Source organism: Sapajus apella, unplaced genomic scaffold (assembly GCF_009761245.1).
Source record: "Sapajus apella isolate SASKATOON/1434 unplaced genomic scaffold, GSC_monkey_1.0 scaffold3, whole genome shotgun sequence".
Lineage (NCBI taxonomy): Eukaryota > Metazoa > Chordata > Mammalia > Primates > Cebidae > Sapajus > Sapajus apella.
In genome coordinates, this window is record NW_022436943.1 from 13,862,004 (window position 1) to 13,882,258 (window position 20,255).

General features: G+C 36.6%; 1 protein-coding gene across 6 annotated transcripts in view; it reads right to left on the minus strand.

The window, feature by feature from the left end:
- Positions 1-20,255, minus strand: part of WWP1 (WW domain containing E3 ubiquitin protein ligase 1) — a 117,543-nt gene that overhangs the window by 26,186 nt on the left and 71,102 nt on the right. For all 6 annotated transcript variants that reach the window (XR_004260305.1, XM_032249888.1, XM_032249897.1 and 3 more), the window contains 8 exons: positions 15,100-15,195; positions 12,348-12,522; positions 8,576-8,630; positions 8,347-8,431; positions 8,094-8,222; positions 4,283-4,358; positions 4,104-4,175; positions 1,289-1,377 (listed from right to left, as the gene is read on the minus strand). Coding sequence is in view for 5 of the 6 variants with exons in the window: in XM_032249888.1 (XP_032105779.1) it covers positions 1,289-1,377; positions 4,104-4,175; positions 4,283-4,358; positions 8,094-8,222; positions 8,347-8,431; positions 8,576-8,630; positions 12,348-12,522; positions 15,100-15,195 (777 nt within the window). In the remaining variant the exon portion in view is untranslated. The remainder of the gene's footprint in view (positions 1-1,288; positions 1,378-4,103; positions 4,176-4,282; positions 4,359-8,093; positions 8,223-8,346; positions 8,432-8,575; positions 8,631-12,347; positions 12,523-15,099; positions 15,196-20,255) is intronic.

Below are 20,255 nucleotides of genomic sequence, written 5' to 3' on the forward strand. Positions count from 1 at the left end.
GCATTAAAACCATCAAAATATATGCATTAAAACCATCAAAATATAAAACTTAGACCCAAATAGGTGAGGCAAATTAGAACTCAGACAAGAATGTAAATGTTAAAAAAGACAGACATTGTGAAAATACCATATTTCCTCATTTCTAAGATGTACCTTTCTTATGTCTGAACATTTCTGAAATTGAGATAAACTCACAATGGATGCAATATGAAGATTACTGTGGTAGGCAGTGTTTTGTTTCTGAAAAGTTTCATGATGGTATAAACGAGGAAATATGCTAATATAAACAAAACTCTGATAATCCTACATATATTATAATGTATCTGCTCCCACCAGTTACACTTGGTTCTATATCTCTTTTTGCCAGTTGTGTTAAAACTGTGATTTTGTAATTCTGTGCACCTCTGAAATATGAGTTCAAAAAATGAGCTGTTTCTATGAAAAGCAAGTTTGAATTCTTTAGAAAGATTTAACCAAAATGTTTTGCTAAACAATACATTGTTGCCAAATTAGTCTAGGGCAGAACAAATAAGTGACAAAATTAAAAAATAAAAGGATTTTTCACTCATATTGCTTCACAAGTGTCTACTGTTAACAATGTATTTAGTGAATATAGAAAACTTTATTCCCAAAAGAAACTCAGATTGGATTAAAAACATAAACATAAAACCAACATGATGTTATAATAGCAAAAAATAAGACTGTATGCATGGTAATCCATTAATTATGATATTTCTATACAATATTGTACAGCCATTTAAAAAAATATATTCAGACTGAGTGCTATGGCTCACATCCGTAATCTCAGCACCTTGAGAGACCGAGGTGGGGGAATCTCTTGAGCCCAAGAGTTTGAGACCAGCCTGGACAAAATTGTGAGACCCTCATCTCTACATAAAGTTATAAAAACTTGTTTAAAAAAAAGAAGAAAGAAAAAGAAATGAGCTATTCACTCACTCACGCTATATATATGCTAACATAGGAAGATGTCCATACTATATAAAAAACCAAAATCAGATTCTACATTTTGTACATTATATTAATTGTTTAAAAACCAGCAAATATATATTACACATATATACAAATCTACACATATGTAGAGAAAACATATAGAAAGATAACCAAGAGAAGTAGTAATAATGGTTACCTTGTGTATTTTTTTTTTTAAATTCTGGATTGTTAATTCAAAAATTTAATACGATATATTCACATATGTTTTCAAGAATACTTCCCCTGTATACAATGAAATATACTTATTTCAAAGCAGATATGTAATTTTTCATTTTACCTTGCTAGGCCACCATAATCAAGTCCTTCTTCTCCTCTAAATATCACATATAAGCGCCTCCTCAAGTCATAAGGTTTTAATGCCATAATCTAATTAACAACAAAAACATGAATATTTAAATACTCACATGCAGTGCAAGTTCCTTTCAAAACTATTTAAATTTAATCTGTATTTTGAAAATTACAGATTTCCTTATCTTATGCAACAATGCTTTTAACTCGAGAGATGAATTGGTTTGTTTCACAAACTAGATAAAGACACACATATCAATCAATCCCAAACTCACTTTCACATATAGTTGACCCATAAACAACATGGGTTTAAGTCAACATGGTGACTGCACAAGTCCACTAATACTTTTTCTTCAGCCTCTACCACCCCTGGGACAGCAAGGCCAACCCCTCTTTTTCATCCTCAGCCTATTTGATGTGAAGACAATGAGATGAAGACCTTTATGATGATCCACTTCCACTTAATGAAGAGTATATGTATTTTATCTTCCTTATGATTTTCTTAAAAACATTTTCTTTTCTCTAGCTTACTTTATTGTAAGAATACAGTACATAATACATATATTATACAAAATATGGGTTAACTGACTCTTCACATTATTGGTAAGGCTTCCAGTCAATGGTAGACATTAGCAGTTCAGTGTTTTGAGTAGTCAAAAGCTATACGCGGCTTTTCAAATGTGCAAGGGGTCAGCACCTCTAGCCCGTGTGTTGTTTAAGGGTCAGCTATACTCTTTCCCCCTTCTAGTATTAAATTATAGTTATACTTTGGGTTAATGGCAAGAAGGAAGAGTTTGACACAAAAGGCTTTTAAGGTTAAAAATACTATCTCCCCTGCTAGTTTCACCAAGGTGTACCAAAATCTTTCAACAGGTGACTTGCACATTTTTCTGACAAGCAGCACTTAGAGGCAAAAACTTTGTTCTGCATCCTGCTTATACCACACATTCCATTTCTCAGTAGGAAAGGAACTCTGAATATACAATGATGAATTTATTCACAGGCTAATATAACTTAAAAATAATACCTCTACCCAATTTTCACAATCCTTAATAGCTTACATCAAGGTTACTGGTAAGTAGTCTTCACTTTTGGATAGAAATAAATTACTTCCACCACACATATGTCAGGACCACAGCCAAGACTGGCAAGTCTGGGTTGGAGTACAGCTCACCAGCATGCCTCCTTCAGGGCAGTCACGGGCTCAGTGCTATATATCAAATAGACCATGATTCTTCCCAAGACAGGGTAAAAAGCAAAATAAAGTCTACCCTGAATTTTCAGATGTACACTTACTAAAATCAACCCAAACAGAGTTTAGAACAAGTTGACCTATTTACGCTTACTTTGCTAAGAATTTATTAACTAAAAAAATAAAAATAAAAAAAAAAATCAATTTGATAATAGTTTAAGTATCATACCTAAAGTCCAATAGTAAAATTAAGTTATGGTTTGAAATTTTCTTGGGGCTCAGAGTATCATTACTCCATTTTGGCTTGTACAAAGTTAATAAAAGTCCCTGTATGTCTGAGTACACAACAAAATTTGGTTCATCATTGTAATACTAAACGGGAACGAGACATCTCATTATGAAAAATTCTCCACTACATCGGAAAAAAACTGACAATACAGCATTTGGATTTTTTTTATACTTAAATATTCTGCAGATGATTGAGGAAAGGTAAAAATATTGCATTCATTTATTCACTCATCAAATATTTACTGAATACCCTCTATGTCCAAAGGTGCTATTTTAGGAACTTGGCAGAACAGCAGTAAACCAATAGACTATGCTCTCATGGAGCTCACATTCTAGTAAGAGAGACAAAATATACTATGTTAGTTGGCTAAGAAAAAGAATAAAGCACCATATATGGCTGGAATGTGACTGTAAGGCAGAAAAGCAGGAGTGCAATCTTAAAATAGTAAACTCAGGGAAGGTCTCACTGAGATCGCAACATTTAAACAGAAACTTAAAGGTGAGAACAAACAGTTATTAAAGGAATACTCAAATGGAATACAGTACCTACCAATTTAATTTTTTCTCTGTTTTCTTTTTTTTAATTTTATTGCACTTAGGTTTTGGGGAACATGTGAAGAACATGCAAGATTGTTGCATAGGCACACACCTGGCAGTGTGATCTGCTGCCTTCCTCCCCGTCATCCACATCTAGCACTTCTCCCCATGCTATCTCTCCCCAGTTTAATTTTAATTGGACAGGATTATCAAAACATTTTTTGTTTGAGGTAATACACTTAGGAAACGACTAAGTGTCAAAACAAGAATCAACTTGTTCCAAAAGCTGTTTAAGCTTTATTTTAGTAAACATGTATCTAAATTCATGATAGAATGTCTCTCAGTCTCAGTACCTTTACCTATAACATGGAGATACAAGAAGAGCTATCTCAAAATGATGCTGTGAGGATAAATGAAATAAAATGAGAAATGCAAGATGCTGGTGTTTTGCAAATGATAATCACTCAGTATATGGTAGGGTTTAGTATAACTATTATTAAAATGAGCACTCTGGCCAGATGCAGTGGCTCAAGCCTGTAATCCCAGCACTTTAGGAGGCCGAGGTGGGTGGCTCGCTTGGGCCCAGAGTTTGAGACCAATCTGGGCAACATGGTGAAACCCCATCTCTATAAAAAAGAAAAGAGGCACTCAATAAGTGGCAGTGGCAGTTATTATTATTATAGCTGTGTTCTGAGTGGTTTAAAAATCTCTAAAACACTAACTTTCTTTAGATGTATAGATTACAATGAGACAAACTGTTGTTTTATTCTGCTAAAATCTTCCTTACCTGTTGGAAGGAATCTTCAAACAATGTCTGCCGGGACACATTGATCTTTACATGGCTGGGTAGTGCATTAGACTGAAAACAAAAATAATATCATAATATCATCTAAGTTGTAGTATATGTACTGTATAAAGATAAGACTAAATTACTGTGAGTATAAGATTTATTTACCACTGTAGTACCTGGCACAAATAACGGAAGTGAGCAAGTTTCCACCTAAAGCTGCGTTCATATGCAATTTGTGGGCCACCTTTAGTTCTACAGAAAAACAAAAATAAACCAAATTAATTCATAATTAAGTTGAATATTTAGTATTCAGTATAAAATCAGAGTGTACTAAAGTCCTACAAAATACTATAGGAAACTTTCTGCTGGGAGAGAAAGGTATACATACATGGTAGGCCAAAAGAAGTTCAAGCAATGGGGACTATTACAGCAACAGGACACACACATACAGAAAGAGGGACATTGTATTTATGGCTGGATCTTTTGTTAAGTAGTGAGTTAAATGAAATATCAAAGTCTACTATAGACTATTTCAAAGAAAATCTTTGATAATCCTTAAATCTAAGGAGGACAGTGGCTCCAGACAGAGGAGACATGGAAGGAAATTCTACCACATCCTAAATCTAATCTAAAACCCAAACAAATATTCCTGGAGATAATAAGCAAAGCAAAATCGAATTCCTAGAAACAACACTGTCATCCAGGTCACATGGTTCAGGTGGTCAGTGAGAAAAAAAGGCAGAGTTGGTGGCATGGCACCTATACAGGTTTTACAATATGGTTTGACTGACATTAACAGAGTCTGGGTCTCTTGCCTATAGATTGAGGGTCTGACAGGCACAAAGAACTTTCATAATCTTAAGGAACACTTTGGAACAGATGAAAAATGCTTTCTTGTGTTGTCAGGTTCAAGTGAATTCACCTATTCAACAAGCATTTACTGAATGCATAGCTGGTACCTGGCTTTCTTCTAGACAGTGAGAGCATTACGCCTGTTTTGTGGAGCTTATGTACCAGTGAAGGAGACAAGACAAAAAAATATAATAAATAAGCAAAGTACATATGTAATGGATTAGAGGGGACAAATGTCTTATCATTCCTGACCTAAAACAATAAAAAAGGCATTGTTAAAAGGACAAAGGATAAGGAGTGATATGAAAAGAAGCATTTTGTAATTCTCAAAAGGGTAAAATGAGGAGAGCTCAGAGACCAAGTGATATTTGAGTGAAAACATGAAGGAGAGGGCATAAGCCATATGGAGATTCAGGAAAAGAGCATAGCAGGCAGACACAAGGGATAAGACCCACGGTGGAAGCTGAAGGTGTTCAAGGCGCAGCTAGGGCCAATGAAGCTGGAACACAGTGAATGAGGAGGAGCGAAAACCAAGAAGAGGTTGAAGAAATAAGAGGGGTCAGATTCTATAAGGCTGTTTACATTGTTGTAAAGTGTGCTTTTTTACTCTGATTGAGATGGAAACCCCTGAAGAGTTTTTTGCAAAGAAATGATTTTTAATTTTTGTTTTGGAAATTCAGTCTCTCTGCTGTATGGCGAATAACATAACATTGTACAAGGTGTGGGAAGAAAGCAGAGAGGTGACTCTGCTACCAAGCCAGCGAGACAATGGTAGCTTGGATCAAAGTGGTGGCAATGTGGGGGGTGAGATATACCTGGGCCCTAGACATGTTCTGAAGTTGAGGTAAGTAGAATTCTTGATGGACTGTTTGTGAGGTAGGAGGAAAAAAAGGAGTTGAGGACAATTCCAATTTCTTTTTTCCCTAAGATGGAGTCTTGCTTTTGTTGCCCAGGCTGGAGTGCAATGGTACAATCTCAGCTCACTGCAACCTCTGCCTCCCTGGTTCAATGATTCTCCTGCCTCAGCTCCCTAGCAGCTGGGATTACAGGTATGTGCCATTTTTGGAACGCCCGGCGAATTTTTGTATTTTTAGTAGAGATGGGGTTTCACCATGTTGGCCAGGTTGTTTTCAAACTCCTGACCTCAGGTGATCTGCCCACCTCGGCCTCCCAAAGTATTAGGATTACAGGCATGAGCCACCACGCCCGGCTGATTCCAAATTTTTGACCCAAGCACATGTTAGAGTGCAGTCACCAACAACTGACACAGAAAATATCACAAGTAAAGCTGGGTTTTTGTTGTTGTTGTTGTTATGTTTTAATTTTTTTTTCTTTTTTTTTAAGAGATGGGGCCTTGCTATGTTGCCAAGGCTGGTCTCAATTTCCTGGGCTCATGTGATCTACTTGCCTCAACTTAAAAAGTGCTAGAATTACAGGTATGTGCCACCACACCTGGCCAGAGAGCAGATTTTACAGCAGATTTTTGAAGGACTTATAAGTGGAGATGTCAATAAGCAACTGAATATAGAAAGCAAAATTTCAAGTGAGAAGTGTGACTAAATTTATGAGTCATTAGCAGACAGATGTTTTAAAAGCATGATACTGAATAAGATGCACCAAGAGAATGAATGTAGTCAGAAAAAAAAGGGGGGGGGCTGAGGAAAAAAAGGAAGACTTGGCAAAATAAAGAAAGAAGACCAGAAAGGCAGAGGGAAATCAATAAAGTACGGTCCACAGCACTACTTTTGCCAGGAGAGAGAAATGGTTCATGTCAAATACTCCTGATAAGTCAAATCAGACAGGACGGCAAACCAATGCCTGGATTAACAATGTGAAGGTCACTGATGCCCTTGCAAGTTCAGTGTCAGGGGAACTTCCTTGGAATTGGTTTAAAGGAGAAACTATAAACTGCAATGCAGAGACAACCCTTCAGGTAGTTTTCCTGTAAAGGGAAGCAGTAAAAATGAACTGTGGGCTGGGTGCAGTGGCTCACGCTTATAATCCCAGCACTTTGGGAGGCCAAGATGGGTGGATCACCTGAGGTTAGGAGTTTGAGACAAGCCTGGCCAACATAGTGAAACCCTGTCTCTACTAAAAATATAAAAATTAGCTGGGTGTGGTGGCGAGTAATCGCACCTACTCAGGAGGCTGAGACAGGAGAATTGCTTGAACCCAGGAGGTGGACATTGCAGTGAGCTGAGGCTGTGTCATTACACTCCAGTCTGGAAGACAGTAGCGAAACTCCGTCTCAGAAAAAAAAAAAAAAAAAAAGAACTGTGATTGAACACATTGGTAAAAGGAAGAGTTGTAATTTTTTGCCCCTTTTTTTAATATAGGAAAAATAAATGTTGATAAGAATAATTTAGTCGAGAAATAAAACCCAATGACATAAGATACAAAGATGGTAACTGTTGGAGCAATTAAGTAGAAAAAGTGGGGGTAAGAATCGAATGTACCAGCAGAGGGACTAGCCTTTCATAAGAACAATGATAGTTCAACTACAGGAACAGGACGAGGAGAGATGGTAGGAGATGAACAGATATGGTAATACAAATTTGCAAAAGACCTTTTATGATTGCTTCCATTTTCTTAGTTATGCCAAGACATTATACCTTAGAGTAAGAATGAAGGAGAGAGCTGTCAACTGCTTAATTAAGGTATCTTTAAATCTGGAAAATCCAGTTTCACTGACCATCTCATTGTAGCAGTGTGATGTGGCAGTTAAGAGCACAGAGTCTAGAGACAGGCTGACTGCCATGGTTTGAAACCAGTCCATTACTTGCCCTATAACTTTGCACAATTAGTTGTGCTCCCTATACTTCTCCTCACTTGGTAAAGGGAAAAATAATAATATCTACCTCAAGGGGTTATTGGAAGATAAAATTAGTTAACACCTATAAAGTACTTAGAACAATCCTTGGCATACAGTAATCACTACATAAATAGTTGCCATTGTTATTATTAAGGAATTACACACCACAAATCCATTCTCAAATGAGAACAAAGACAGCTATACTAAGGTATTACTTGTGTAGGTTTTCTTGAACTAAAAGTAAAATGTTTTGCTAAACTTGAGGATAAATCCCATGTGCTCGCTAAGCAACATTTAAAGGAAAACTTCAGGTTTTCACTTACACAGATGACTTCCCATTGCGAGGATCTTTGAATGTTGTTGTTCTTGTGTTATGATCAACAAAGTACCTTACACCTTCACGAGTATATCTGATTTCCCAGCCTTCTGGCAGGGGTTCTTCATTCTGTAAGCTAAAAGATAAAGTTAAAATCATAAGATGAACATTTTCTAGGTACTTAAAATATCTGATTCAAGGTTGGTTGATTCTACCTACAGATACATGCAAGATGACTTAAGGCTGCAGTATATACATACCCTTGAGTTCTTGGATCTTCCCACTGGGTTGTTTTTGTGTTATGATTCACAAAGTAAACCCTGTCTGTCGAATCCACTCTTTTTTCTAAAACATAAAGTGAGCATAATAGCTATATATATGTATTTCATATATATATATATATATATACACACACATATATATATATACATATATATGTATATGTATATATATACCTTATAGATTATTACCAAAAATATAACAGCTTACCCCAGCCTGGTGGCAAAGGTCCATAAGGGTCATTCTCTGCAGCTAACATTGAAGCCTGATTGCAGAAAAGATGGGGGAGAGAAATAAAATAACTGTGTTTTAATATGAAAGTAGAAATAAGCCAAGCACGTGGCAGAATCACATTTTATAATAATTTTTTAAAAATATGATAAGGGGCTGGGCACAGGGGCTCACGGCTGTAATCTCAGCACTTTGGGGAGCCAAGGTGGGAGGATCACTTCAGCCCAGAAGTTTAAGGCCAGCCTGGAAGACCTTGTCTCTATTAAAAAAAAAAAAATTTTTTTTAATTAGCCAGACGTGGCGGCACATGCCTCAAGTCCCAGCTACTTGGAAGGCTGAGGTGGGCGGATCAACTGAGCCCAGGAGGTAGAGGCTACAGTGAACTGTGATCACACTACTACTGCACTCCAGCCTGGGCAACAGAGCAAGAAGCTGTCTCAAAAATATATCTTTGCTATCAGTTAGATAGATAGATAGATAGATAGATAGATAGATAGATTGATTGATTGATTGATTGATTGATTGATTAAAGAAATATAGCAATTTCAAGACACAAAGTATTTTTTTTTATTTTTTTTGAGACAGGATCTTGCTCTGTTACCCAGACTGGGATACAGTGGCATGATCTCGGCTCATAGCAGCCTCTGCTTCCTGGGCTTAAGCAATCCTCCCACCTCAGACCGTGGACTAGCTGGGACTACAGACATGCCGCACCACACCCGGCTAATTTTTGTATTTTTTGTAGAGACAAGGTTTTGCCATGTTTCCAAAGCTGGTCTTGAACTCCTAGGCTCAAATGATCCATCTGCCTTAGCCTCCTACAGTGCTGGGATTACAGGTGTGACCACCACTCCTGGCCAAGACACAAAGTGCTTAAAATGTTATGAAGAGGAGACTATCAACTAATCAAATTAATTATTCGTTTTTCCAAAATGATTTAGAAATAATATACTGGGATCAATACTTTAATCTCCCAGTCCTTCCATACTAATCTATAGAGGGAACATGAAATGGAAGATAAACATATAAGAAATCATGGTGTTTAAATCAGTTTAAAAATAGAACGATTATCACAATTTTCTTTAAAGCAAATGCCTACTAATAAAGCTAACACTCAACTCCAGTATCATTTGTAGAAGTTAACTTTTAATTAGTATCTTTTATATTTTCATACATACATAAAACATTTTTATGTTTCCACATTCTTATTATAACCTAGAAATATATTCTGAAGAAAATATAAGCATTCTATCAAGAATTCTAAAACAATGCCAAATATAAAAATCATTACCTGAAAAAGAATTTCTTAAAATATATGCATCTTGATGAATATAATCCTGTAACACACCCTGTTAATTATACTCAATATTTATCTTCCACCTGTTTTTAAGAACCAAATCCCTGTTTTGTTTGAGGCAGGAATGTGGCCATAAAGATCATTCCATTCCCCGTCCCTTGCAGCAGAGTTGGTAGCATGACCAATTCTGGCCAATGAGGTATAGGCAGAAGGCCATGATGAGGGCATCCTTCTCTAAGTAAAAAAGGCAAAGGCTTGCAACAACAGAGCCATCTGCCCTTTCAATTCCTTGTTCTCTTTCTTTTTGCCTAGACTGTGGATGTGAGGCCCACAGCACAGTGCTCCATATAAATGAAGTAATAAGCCTGAAGCATGATACAGATGGCAGAGCAAAAAGACAGAAAGAACCTGGGTACTTGATGGCACTACTGAGTCAATGCAGCATTTGTTTTAGACCTCTACCCCAGACTTCATGTTGTACTGAGATAATTAAATCTAAAGTGTTTAAGGAGATTCTATTACTTGCAAGAAAGCATTCTTCTGATACACATCTATTACCTTATTCTGCCCTGTTCACCAAAGGTTTTCATGTGTACAGGTAAGTCCAACCAAAAACAAACCCACACAATATTGAGGGAATGTATTCTCTCCTCGGGTCCACAAGGGGGCGTGGTTTCAAAGACAAGAACTTCCCAGTGACATGCTCAACCTGCCTTTTTTCACATTTCCATCTGGGAGCTTAGAGGTTTTTGTTTAACTTTCACTCACAAGGTAAGATAGACTGCCCAGAAATCAAAGGTCAATCACTCTAGCGGGAGTTTAAAGGAACTCCTTTCATAGGACAAAAAACTTAAATGCAGCAGGAATAACTCCAGGTTAAAAGTCCCCTTCTCTTGCATATGTTCAGACTCCATTTCTGGATCCCCTCTCATGACAGCATGGGAGCTCGCTCTCTTTCTATTTCTTTCTCCTTTCTCTCTCTCTCTCTGCCTAAATAAATCACTTTCTGCAAAACTCTTTGGGGTCCAGTATTTACTTAAACAAACTCACCATGTCCTGCGGGGTCCTCTCCCCGATTCTTGGGTGAGTGGGGGACCAAGAGCCTGGAAGAACACATCCTATCTGGGAGCTGATCCTTTCCCACGTCCTGCAACCCGGTCTCAATATTATTACTATATATAGCTAAACTATGGAACCTTACCACAGATTTCTATACAAGTCATGAAAGAACCAGCAATTGAAGGCAGCAGGAGATGCTATGGAAACTAGGCTGCCCACTCCCTTCCTGCTAGCTACATATAACCAGGAGAGTGGGTCAATCTGCAAATGAGAACTTATTATTTAATCTCTGAAAACAATGTGATTGAGGCCGGACACAGTGGCTCACACCTGTAATCCCAGCACTTAGGGAGGCTGAGGTGGGTGGATCATTAGGTCAGGTGTTTGAGACCAGCCTGGCCAACGTGGTGAAACCCTGTCTCTCCTAAAAATACAAAAATTAGCCAGGCGTGGTGGCAAGTGCCTGTAGTCCCAGCTACTTGGGAGGCTGAAGCAGGAGAACTGCTTGAACCTGGGAGGCAGAGGTTGCATTGAGCCAAGATCACACCATTGCACTTCAGCCTGGGTGACAGAGCGAGACTCCGACTAAAAAAAAAATTTGGTTGAAAGAGCCAGACTGCAGGAGGATTTTGCAGAAAGTTACTTACATTTTCTTATGTTTCTTTCTTACTTCCTTTCTATCTGCTAGCCTCTACACTTCAGATTTTTTCAAGTTACTTCAAAACACTATCTGCAGTTGCCCAGAACTTAAAATTTATCTTTTCTACCTTCTATGATCAAACCATTTATCAAAGGAGTTTTGTTTTGTTTTTTCCACTCCTCTCATGGATGTTTGCTTACGGCTGATTCAGTAAATCACCAATTGGTCAAATTCTCAGACAGCATTAGATTTTTTGGGCAAAACTTTCCAGTTCTGGAAATATCTTTGATGGGGCAAAACAGATGAGTGTTGCTTTTTAGAATCTAGGAAGAGAATCAGAATAGCTAGAATACTGCAAGACTGGCTCTAAGTAAAATCATAAGGTAACTGGTTTTGTTTAAAGGAAACAAAATTATTATAAAGGTGGAGGATTGAAACTTAGTAAAAATATTATTTTTTTAAGGATTGCATTTATGAAACTATCCCTTAGTAAGGATATAAAACTTAGTGTATGAGTTATGTTACTAAACTATTATATTTTCTAATATTATTAAGTGCTTATATATATCAGAAACACCATTTATTAAACATTAACTAAAAAATATCTTGTGACACAGTCTATACCATTTCAAAAAGCATCAAAATAAATATGTGATTATGGTCAAGGAATAGCAAAAAAAAAGAAAAATCACCATAATAGAGGACAAATGCCTGAGGGAGGAAGTTATGACATCGTCTTATAATTTGCTAATTACCGAATAGAGGTATCGTTGGTTAAACTGTTGCATAGCTCCCTGCAACTGGTTCCGCTGAGATTGCCACTGTTCAAAATTTCGGACAGATTCCATGGTAGGCCGCTGCCATGTTGTTGTTCTGGTGTTATGATCCACATAATAAACTCTTCCACGATCATCAACTCTTCTTTCCCAACTACCACAAATAAAACAAACAATGATAAAAATAAACAATCATCTCTTAATATAAGAAAATGAAAAGCAGCTATTACTTCACTCAATTTAAAAATCAAGTTCAAGATATGTTAAAATAACTTAAAAATAATATAAATATTGATATTTTTCAGAAAAACATAAAAAAACTATGAACTATTTATTTTAGCTAAATTACCTTCCCATTCTACCAATATCATTTTTCTTCTTTAATCACTTTAATGTTTAGTCCCACACTAGAAGTGGTTGCTTATTTTCCTTTTCTTTTTTTTTTTAAATGTTATTTTAAGTTCTTGGATACATGTGCAGAACATGCAGGTTTATTACATAGGTATAAATGTGCCATGGTGGTTTGTTGCACCTATCAATGTATCACCTAGGTTTTAAGCCCCACAAGGGGAAGGACAGCATTGGCACTAATATAATTTCTAAAGACTGTCTAAAAAGAGGCCAATGAGTGAACCGTTTCAGTATCACTCTGGCTACTCTTTCTGCTTTTTTGGGGGGATGGAGTTTAGCTCCTGTTGCTCAGGCTAAAGTACAATGGTGCCATCTCAGCTCACTGCAACCTCTGCCTCCCAGGTTCAAGTGATTTTCCTGCCTCAGCCTCCCGAGTAGCTGGGATTACAGCCACACACCACCATGCCAGGCTAACTTTTGTATTTTTAGTAAAGACAGGGTTTTGCCATGTTGGCTAGGCTGGTCTCAAACTTCTAACTTCAGGTGATCTGCTCACCTCTTGGCCTCCCAAAGTGTTGAGATTATGGGCATGAACCACCACACCCGGCCTCTCCATTTTTTTCATCATCATCTTTTTTTTTCTTTCTTTGAGATGGAGTTTCCCTCTTTTGCCCACTGCAGTGCAGTGGCACGATCTCAGCTCACTGCCACCTCCACCTTCTGGTTTCAAGCAATTCTCCTGCCTCAGCCTGAGTAGCTGGGATTACAGGTGCCCACCACCACGCCTGGCTGATTTTTGTATTTTTAGTAGAGACAGGGTTTCACCATGTTGGCCAGGCTGGTCTCAAACCCCTGCCCTCATGATCTGCCCGCTTGGGCCTCCCAAAGTGCTGGGATTACACGCGTGAGCCACCAAGCCTGGCCTCCTTTTTTGGATAAGCATTTACTGACAGTGCCTGCTGTATACCAAGCAATATGCTCTATAGCCAATGCCCGTGTTCAGGATGAGTTAACTGAACTCTTTTTATTACTTTTTAACTCACCTTCCTGCCGTTATATTGCTGCCAATTATCTTCCTGAAATGCAGGTGGACTTCATGTCATTCCACCCACAATGGCTCAATGGCATGGCATAAAAATGAGTTGTCCACCTTTTCAGCCTCATCTCCCTGAGATCCTACAAGGGTGTTGAATTTTGTCATGCCTTTGCCTCACAGAATACCCTTCCCTATTTCTCACCAACCAGAATTCTACCCATCCTCCAGGGTTCACTCTAACTCCCACATGTTCTACAAATGTAAAAACTATTAAACCTATTTTTGTCATTAATGTATACAATGATCTTAAAATCCTTTCAGTAACCAATTCTAAATTTCTTATATAAACTTGTTGCTAAAAATACAATGGGCTCACAATAGACTCTAAAGATGAAATTAAAGACAATCTCTGCCTAATTTTTGGACAACAGTTTCAGCGAAATAATCCCCTTGTCATGGCACTCAATGAATGGGCTAAATGAATGACTATAATTTGATGATCCTGTCTTAGTTAAAATGAACTTCATATTTGCTATATTGAAATATCAGCTCCATGTTTTCCAGTAAGTTCTCATTTAATACTGTAGAATCAAGACCTAAGTGCTTTATTCCATAAAAGAGAAATATCCCATAAAAATATCATATTCTCTGCCTTGAATTTGCTAGATTTTTCAAGGTGTTTTATGATGGTGGGTTTTAAATTGAATCTGGAAAGGCAATCTGAGTATCTAAGAAATATATTTCGGGTACATACAGAATGTTTGAGATGAATGAATGCAAACTGCAATTCAAACAGCTATCAGTGCAGTATGTAGACAGCTATGAAAGAACACAAAGTTAAAGGAAGACTCATTTGTGAATGGCCTTAAGTGACAGACTAATAACATGAAGTTTAGTATGTAATAAAAACATTATTAATTTAAAATCTTCTACAATTTTAGGTGTAAGTTCACTCGTGGCAATCTTTCTAGATCATTGTTTTGATCCACTTTAATATTTAAGTCATTAAATCTTATGAAATAACACAGTTTAGAACACTATCTACGGAGAACTATACATATAAACTGTCCTAAATATCACCTTTCCTTAAAAAAATAACAAGGACTGACAATTTACCAAATTTTGCAATATCTCTCAGTAACTCATGTCAATGTTTGACAGTCTCTTAAGGAAGCCCTATAGACTATCTGCTCTCATTGACTAAACATTCATTGTTTATAAAAAGAAATGTAAAGAAATTGAATATATGCAGAATGAAAGAATCAAATTTTGCTGTATTAAATAAATTTTAAAACCACATGTGTGATAAAATATAACTGCAGGTGCATAAAGGTGCTATATTACCCTGGAGGTAAAGGTTGTGGTCTCTCCCATGTGGTAGTTCGGGTATTATGATCCACATAATAGGTTCTACCATGAGGATCTTTTCTTTGTTCCCACCTTTAATAAAAATACAAAAATAACAGTAAGAAACAACACACTAGGACAATCTTAAAAATGACTCTTCTTTGTATTCAGAAAAATTACCAATAAACTTTATATTAAAAAACTATACACACAGCTATATATATAAAGGCTACTATATATATAAAAGTGTTCATTTTTTTCAATTATTAGTACTTTTTAAACCTCTTAATTATTCCCTTTTTATTACAGTATTGGAAATTCAAAAAGTATAGTTAGCAGAAAAGAATACCCCATATTTTTAAAAGGTAGTAATTTATAGAATTCCAAATTATCAGAAAACAGAAATTGAATCAAGAATAAAGAAACCTTCAACTTAATATTAAATCCAAGGCACAAAATGCCTATTAAGTAATATATTGACTTTGCTATAATTTCAAAAGTACCCATCTAAAAGATTTTTAGCAGAAACACCTATATGTGGTGATACTGCTCCATGAAAATTCTTTCATCTGTGTGTATAGTGTCTTTTTTATGTGTGCATATCTATTCCAGTTTTGGTTTTGGTAGGTTTCTGAATTTATGGAAATTATTATTTTACCTTATTCCTATTCTTATTTTGAAGACTCTCAGTCTCTCATTTCTCCTATCCTCATTTTTTCTTCTGTGATTCCTGTTAATTTCTCTACAGTCTTTTCTTAATATGGTATATATAGAATAATTTTTAAAAATAAAAACTGGTGGGCCAGGCACAGTGGCTCATGCCTGCAATCCAGCACTTCAGGAGGCTGAGGTAGGTGGATCACCTGAGGTCAGAAGCATGAGACCAGCCTGACCAACAGGGAGAAACTCTGTCTCTACTAAAAATATGGAAAAAAAAAAAAAAAATTATCTGGGCATGGTGGCACACACCTGTAATCCAAGCTACTAAGGAGGCTGACTCATGAGAACTGCTTGAACATGGGACGCAGAGGTTGCAGTGAGCTGAGACTGCACCACTGCACTCCAGCCTGGGCAACAGAATAAAACTCTCTAGAAAATATCAAATAAAATAAAAATCAATAAACAAATAAATAAAAACTGGTACTTCTGAGTTTAAGACTCTTGTTTTCAATTTTTAAGTAGAATAGACAGAACATATTTTCCTCATTCTTAAACACAAGGACTCAAGAAGGCAGTGTTTAAGAAGGAACATGAGAGAGTGTTCCTGGGATGCTGTCAATGTTCTATGTTTTGACTTGTATGATGGTTATAAATGTGTCTTTTGTGATAAATCAGCTTCATCTATATGTTTTGGAGGAAAGCACTTTTCTGTGAATGTGTGATGTTTCCTAATAAAATGATTTTTTTAAATGTGATTGCTTATCAAGAAGCCCTAAACTAGAATGGTGAGCTTTGATAAGTTGTCCTGCACCAAGAGGGAGGCTCAAGGATCTCCCGTAAAGCATCCAACAATCTTCCCTTCTACCTTCCTTCTCCATCTGCAGTTTTGAGAGAGGATCAAGTAGCTTGTCCCTATTATTTGTTAATATGGTAAATTTATATTTTCAAATATTAAATAAATCTGTGAGAACCCCCCCAAAAGAACCCAATTAAATTTATTTTTTATTAAGTGTTTATTATTTTCTTTAAATTATATTTATACACAATAACCATATATACTGAAACTACTCCCTAGTTTGCACCCATACATACATATATACTTAAAATGACAAATGCACACACAAAAATTTAGAAATTTGTTTAGGCTGCATCTAACAAACCTAAGTCACAAACTTCTTAAGTAGTAACCATAAACAATAAAGAGCCCCAAGTTCACAACTGACTTGGGGGTCACAAAAAAATTATTCAACTTACCTATTATATCCTACACTGGAACATTCATGCTAATTGGTAATGCAAAAGCTTAGATATTCTTTATAAAGCATTTCACTAAAATCAGACACTCTGAAGGTTAAGGTTTACTCTATTTGTTTCTATAAAAAACCTCATGGGAAAGAAGGAGTTAAATATAAAATTTCATTTTAAAGGCCTTTCAGGAATATGTCTAAGATGTACCAATGGGCTATTTATCTGTATGAAAGCTAACTACCAAAACCAAATGAATACCTAAAAACCTGATCAAGTTTCACTTTTGCAATTTTTAGGTACTAATTCCCATAAGCAGTCCTTGAATTTTTATTGCTATCTTATAGTAAAATTTCCTGGTTTTGACCATTTCTTCACAAATATCCTTAACTATTTTTAACTTAGCTTTAATTTTTTATCAAAATTACATATACTTTCATATAGTTTAATATATACCTTCATAGCTATATAATTATATATACCATCACATAGTTTTAACAGTATCTACTGTCTAGTTCACTTGATTTTCCACTCCCCAAGGCAATATTTTTAACTTTTCACTCAATTTTTTAGGTATTTACCTCTTTTACTTATTAACTTGCTTGACTTATTGTGATTTATTTAATTTCAAACATAATATATTGACTTCTTACTAGGAAAGATGAAGCTGCAGGTCTCTTTCCCGCACACATACACATTTACGTTTACCCTCCTCCCAACCATTCCAAACATACATACATGTTGTACCTTGCCTTAGAGTTATCATTGTGACTATGAAAACTCTTCCCACAGCCGAGACATGGAACATACCCTGATTTCTTTTTAAAAAAAATACTATTAGCTAGAAAAATTATCTCCACTTCCCTTACTTACTGTCTACATTCTTATCATTCAACCCCAAATACTTTTCCAGTTGCATAAATCTCCTCCTAAAATGTTCAGGCTCATTAGCTGCTCTGTGATTGCCCCTGCCTGCTGATTAGCTTCCAGCCTAGACTGAGTGTGTGCTGTCCGAGAGCGCTCTGGGCTTTCCCTCACCACTGTGCCGGCATTCCTTTCACTCCTCTGCAGCAGATCCTCTGATGCTGCATCCAGTGTCTTTTACTTTCACTACCTAGTTTTGGGAAAACACAAGTCCTAGTGGCTTTCTAAGAAAGAAGACATAGGAAGTGAACTTTTGGAAACCTAGGATGTGCAAAAATGTATTTATTCTACGCAAACACTAAACAGTATGGCTGGATGCAGAATTATATGTTGGGTATAATTTTCTTCAGCATTTAAGGCATGAGCCCACTGTCTTCCACTGTCTTCTAGCTTTTCCTGTTGATTCTGGGAAATCTGATGCCATTTTGATTAGTATGAAATGTGCTTTATTTTTTATTTTTTTTTCTATTCTATCTCCCCACAACTTACTACCAAGACCCATCTTACATCAACCTAAAAGATTAGCATTTACCTCACTTCAGGCTCTCTTAATTTCTCCCCTGGATTAGTGGCTTTTATACTTTTTTTGACCACAGTTGAGACAGTAAGAAGTGTGTTTTATATAAACATCTCTGTGTATACCAGATTACTATTTATCTACTGATTTTATACACACACACACACACACACACACACACCAGAAAAAGAAACTTTCAGGAAACAATGCTTACTCTTACTACATTTAACATCTTCCAATATTTCCTATTCTCACCTATATTTTTTTTTATTTCATATGTGTTCAAATGCTGGTCATAAATAACCTATTAACAGGTTGTACTCTACAATTTGTAAAACACTAATCTAGATTACTGCAAAATTCTAATACAAAGATCATAAATGGTGGCAACAAGCCTTTTGAAGCATTTACCTGGTCCCAACAGAATTAGATTCATGTACTTATTGTTTTGAACTAGAATGCCAGATTCCCTCATTTATAAAACAGCCTAGCCGCTATCCCAACTCCTTAACTCCTCAGCTCTCTATACCACTGCAAAAATAATCTTAATAAAAGCAAAGAGGATTATGCCACTCCCCTGCTTTACATTCTTTAATGCTTATTCGTGGTTTTCAGACAAAACTCCCAAACCCTTCACAATCACACAAAATTCTTCATAGGGCTGTTTGCTCTTCAGCATTATATACCTTGCTGCCTCAAATGCTGAATTCAAACTGTGACAAAATAGTAATTCCTGGGTTCAGCATACTCATTTTCATGGGTGCTAGGGATTTGAATACGCAGTCGGCTCTACTGAAAATGAAACTTTTCACCACTCGTGCCTCCACTATTTGCTAAGTCCTACTCTTCGTTCAGAATCCACTGAAGTGCCATAGCTTTCAGAATGTATTCTTTGACGTCAACAGCACAGGTTACTCCTCCTATTCCACCTCAGCATATGTTCCTTCTCATGGCATCCTAAACTTACATCTGGCATACCTTTAATTATACTCGCTGACTGTTTACTTCACTCCCCTAACCCCAATGAGACGATGAGGTTCTTCACAGTTAAGAATAGCTTTTTATATGTGTTTGCCATAGTGACTGGCACATGAGGGACTAGGATAAATGACTAACATACCAAAGACAGGAGACACAGGACAAGAGCTTTTTGAGAGGGAAAGGAAAGCTAACAAAGGGTCTGAAACATTTGCAGGAAACAGAAGAGGGAAAAGCAGCTGCAAAATAAACTCAGAGAAAAGTCTGGTCTGAATGTATAGATTTAATAGTTAAAATGATGGAGAGCTGGCCAGAAGTAGTGGTTCACGCTTGTGGGAGGCCAAGATGGCAGGATCACCTAAGGTCAGGAGTTCAAGACCAGCCTGACCAACATGTTGAAACCCCATCTCTACTAAAAATTCAAAAATTAGATGGGCGTGGTGGCAAGCGCCTGTAATCCCAGCCTCTCATGAGGCTGAGGCAGGAGAATCATTTGGACCTGGTAAGCAGAGGTTGCAGTGAGCCAAGATCATGCTACTGCACTGTGGCCTGGGCAACAAGAGTGAAATTCCATCTCAAATAATAATAATAATAATAATAATAATAATAATAATAATAATGATAGAGAGTGCTAGATCTACTGTGGTAAGCACACAAAAGAAGATAAAAGGCTGAAACCATAATTAAGCACTGGACAACATCAGATGAGCCAGTAAAGGGCACTGAGAAAAAACAGTTCCAAAAAAAACCAAGATGCACTAACACAGTGACTGAGGTAAGAAAATGAGGACAATAGTGTAGAGACATCTAGAAGTGCAGTTTCAACAGC